The 2969-nt window shown below is 42.4% G+C and overlaps 1 protein-coding gene across 1 annotated transcript in view; it reads left to right on the forward strand.

Annotated features, from left to right (window-relative positions):
- LOC114923311 overlaps positions 1–1432 on the forward strand; it is a 15005-nt gene extending 13573 nt beyond the window's left edge. Inside the window, exon 4 of the mRNA XM_029286086.1 lies at positions 1313–1432. Coding sequence (XP_029141919.1) covers positions 1313–1432 — 120 coding nt within the window. The remainder of the gene's footprint in view (positions 1–1312) is intronic.
- Positions 1433–2969: the final 1537 nt, after the last annotated feature.

Consider the following 2969-nt stretch of genomic DNA (forward strand, 5'->3'; position numbering starts at 1 on the left):
TTTTTCTTTTCTGCATGATCCACAAAGCTGCACGGAAGTTTCCAAAACAGGAAAAGGAGGGAATAGAGAGCAGGACACAAGGTGGGCAGGGGGAGTGGGGAGTCGCACACATGCGTACATGCACACGCACACACCCTGAGGTCAGCACTGGCATAAAGGAGCGCCCGCGGAGGAGAGAATACTGTACTCATTTGGGCTTACAGGTGGCCAATGAGAGCTCAGAAAACTTCGCTCCCTTTCCCCCCTCTTTCCCCCCTTCTTCAGCGAAAGGGTGTATTAGCTTGTCTATTTTTTCCCTAGTTTTTTTTTTTAATACAAACTTGGGTCTTTGGGTGTGTCCTGCCAAAAAAAACCCAAACAACCACAAAGCATTTTTTTAAACTCCCCCAAACAATAGAAAAGCAACTGAAAACCTCAATGAAACCCATGCTGAAATTTGCACATCACAAAACCACAGCAGATGTACAGATGCAATAATATACAATTCATGATTTATAATAAAACATTATATACAATAAATAGATTCTTGTTACTTTTTTGTCAATCTGCAACTAGATTTCTCAGTGCATATCCAGCACAATTAGCTTCTCTCCTGCTTTGACTCTCTGGTCTTCAAAACATTTCAGATTTTGAATGTGTGTGGGTGTGTGTGTATGGGAGTATACATCTTCTTGGTGTTTGCTCTTGTAATTTTTCTTTTTTTTGTTTTTACATTTTTGAAAAGTATTTACAATTGCTGGTTTTCTGCAGATAGAAAAGCCCCGTTTCCCTCAGCCCTCCCTCCCTCCTTGCTTCCAATGGAGAAGACTTGTGAGCTTCTCCAGGTCAGATCCATCCAGCACTAAGGGGGCAGAGAGGGACAGTAACAGAGGAGCTCGGCGGGTTGCTCGGGGGTTTTGCGGCCCCCAGTGTTTTGTTTTCGGTGGGAAACGGGTTCAAGTGGCTCTTTGAGTGTTTTGGGTTGCCTACCCCTGCCCTATACCATTTCAGACAAATGGCTGTCTAGTCTCTTCTTAAAAAGTTCCAGTGTTGGAGCATTCACCGCTTCTGGAGGCAGGTTGTTCCACTGGTTAATTGTTCTAACTCTTAGGAATTTTCCCCTTAGTTCTAGGTTGCTTCTCTCCTTGATTAGTTTCCATCTGTTGCTTCTTGTCCTGCCTTCAGGCGCCTTGGAAAATAGCTTGACTCCCTCTTCTTTGGGGCAGCCCCTGAGATACTGGAAGGCTGCTATCATGTCCCCCCTCGTCCTTCTCTTTATTAAACTAGACATAGCCAATGTCTGACAAATTTCTCTCTCTTTTTTCTTTTAAAGGCAGAACGATTTAACTTTACTGTAGATGGGGATTTCGAGCAGGAGATCAGAAGATGCCTAGCTGAGGTTGATTGTGGAAGTGGAGAATGTCTTTCAACCTTCCAGAGAAAGATTCCTTGAGCCTCACTGATGTGGATCGAATCTTTTTTTCTATAATAACATTTGATTTTTCAAAATCAGCCTCGCTCAACGGTGTATCTTGTGCCTTTCAACCTGGACAAAATTAGGAAGGAATTTGGGACTTGGCTTTGTTTCGATCGGTGTTTCTCAAACTTGGAAACTTTTGAGACATGTGGACTTCATCTCTCAGAATTCCCCAGCCAGCACAGTCCCCAAAATTACGACCAGAATGAAGCCCAGAATTTAGGTTGCTAAGTGAGACATTTGTTAAGTGAGTTTTGCCCCATTTTATGACTTTTCTTGCAACGTTGGTTAAGTGAATCACTGCATTGGTTCAGATAGTAACACGGTTGTTAAGTGAAGCTGACCTCCCCCGTTGACTTGGCTTGTCAGGTCACAAAAGAGGATCACGTGATCCTGGGACACTGCGACCGTCATAAATATGAACCAGTTGTCAAGCATCTGAATGTAAATCATGTGATCACAGGGATGCTGTAGTGATTCTGTGAAAAATGGTCAGAAGTCGTTTTTTCAGTGCCACTGTAACTTTGAACCGTCAGTAAATGAACTGTTATAAGTCAAGAACTACTTGTACGCAGCTTGGTGTCAACGCTGCTGACATCGGATGTTTTTGCATTGACAACAGATGGAGATGCAGCCATTTTCTTCCTTTTGGTTTTAGAGTTAGGTGATGGGGGGGAATGTGCGTGAGAGTCTAGCTAGACATAATAACACTGAACCTAGTGTGAGAACCAAGGTTATTGAAATAAGTGCTGGTAAGAATTGGCAGGCTGGAGAGCTGGAAGGGAAGCCCCTGTTTTAAATTAATTGGGGAATGTGATTTATGACTGTTAACTGGAGGAGGGAATTGTGCTTTGATACTATGTGCTCGGGGGAGGGGAACTCAGTTTTTGGCTTCGATTGTGTTAGTGCCGATGCTATGCTACTCAAATAAAGATTCTTTAAGGTAAACCATGCCTTGAAGTTCTTTGAAGAGTCTCATCTGTCGGAACCATGACAACCATGACCTGCTACGGTAGTTAAGATGTAGCAGCTAATCTTAAAAAGCTAAAAAGAGTCAGATCTGCCTAGGACTTGGATAGAAGCCCACTAGTAATTCTTGGAAAAAACAATATTAAACCACCTTTGCCTTGTTCTTAGGAAAATAACCTAAAGTCACCAAGAGTTAGGCTTGATTCCAGAGGTTTTATTTTCACTTCCTGATTCAGTGTTGTCATGTAAACACAGCTCAGGTAAATCACCCCCAGGCAAGGTTGAGTTCTATTAAGTACCCTGTATGAATATTCCCCATGAGGCCTGGAGTGAAATGTCTGTATTAAGACTTGTCCCAAAGGTGCTTTTCCAAAAGGCAACTGGACTTTTTCAGTTTTCTTTTTTGAAAACATTTTGCTTCTCATTCAAGAAGCTTCTTCTTGTGTTAACTCTCATGACTCTCATGAGAGTCTAGCTAGACATAACAATACTGAACCTAGTGTGAGAACCAAGGTTATTGAAATAAGAGCTGATAAGGATTGGC

This window comes from Protobothrops mucrosquamatus, unplaced genomic scaffold (genome assembly GCF_001527695.2).
Source record: "Protobothrops mucrosquamatus isolate PMUCROS unplaced genomic scaffold, P.Mucros_1.0 scaffold2839, whole genome shotgun sequence".
Lineage (NCBI taxonomy): Eukaryota > Metazoa > Chordata > Lepidosauria > Squamata > Viperidae > Protobothrops > Protobothrops mucrosquamatus.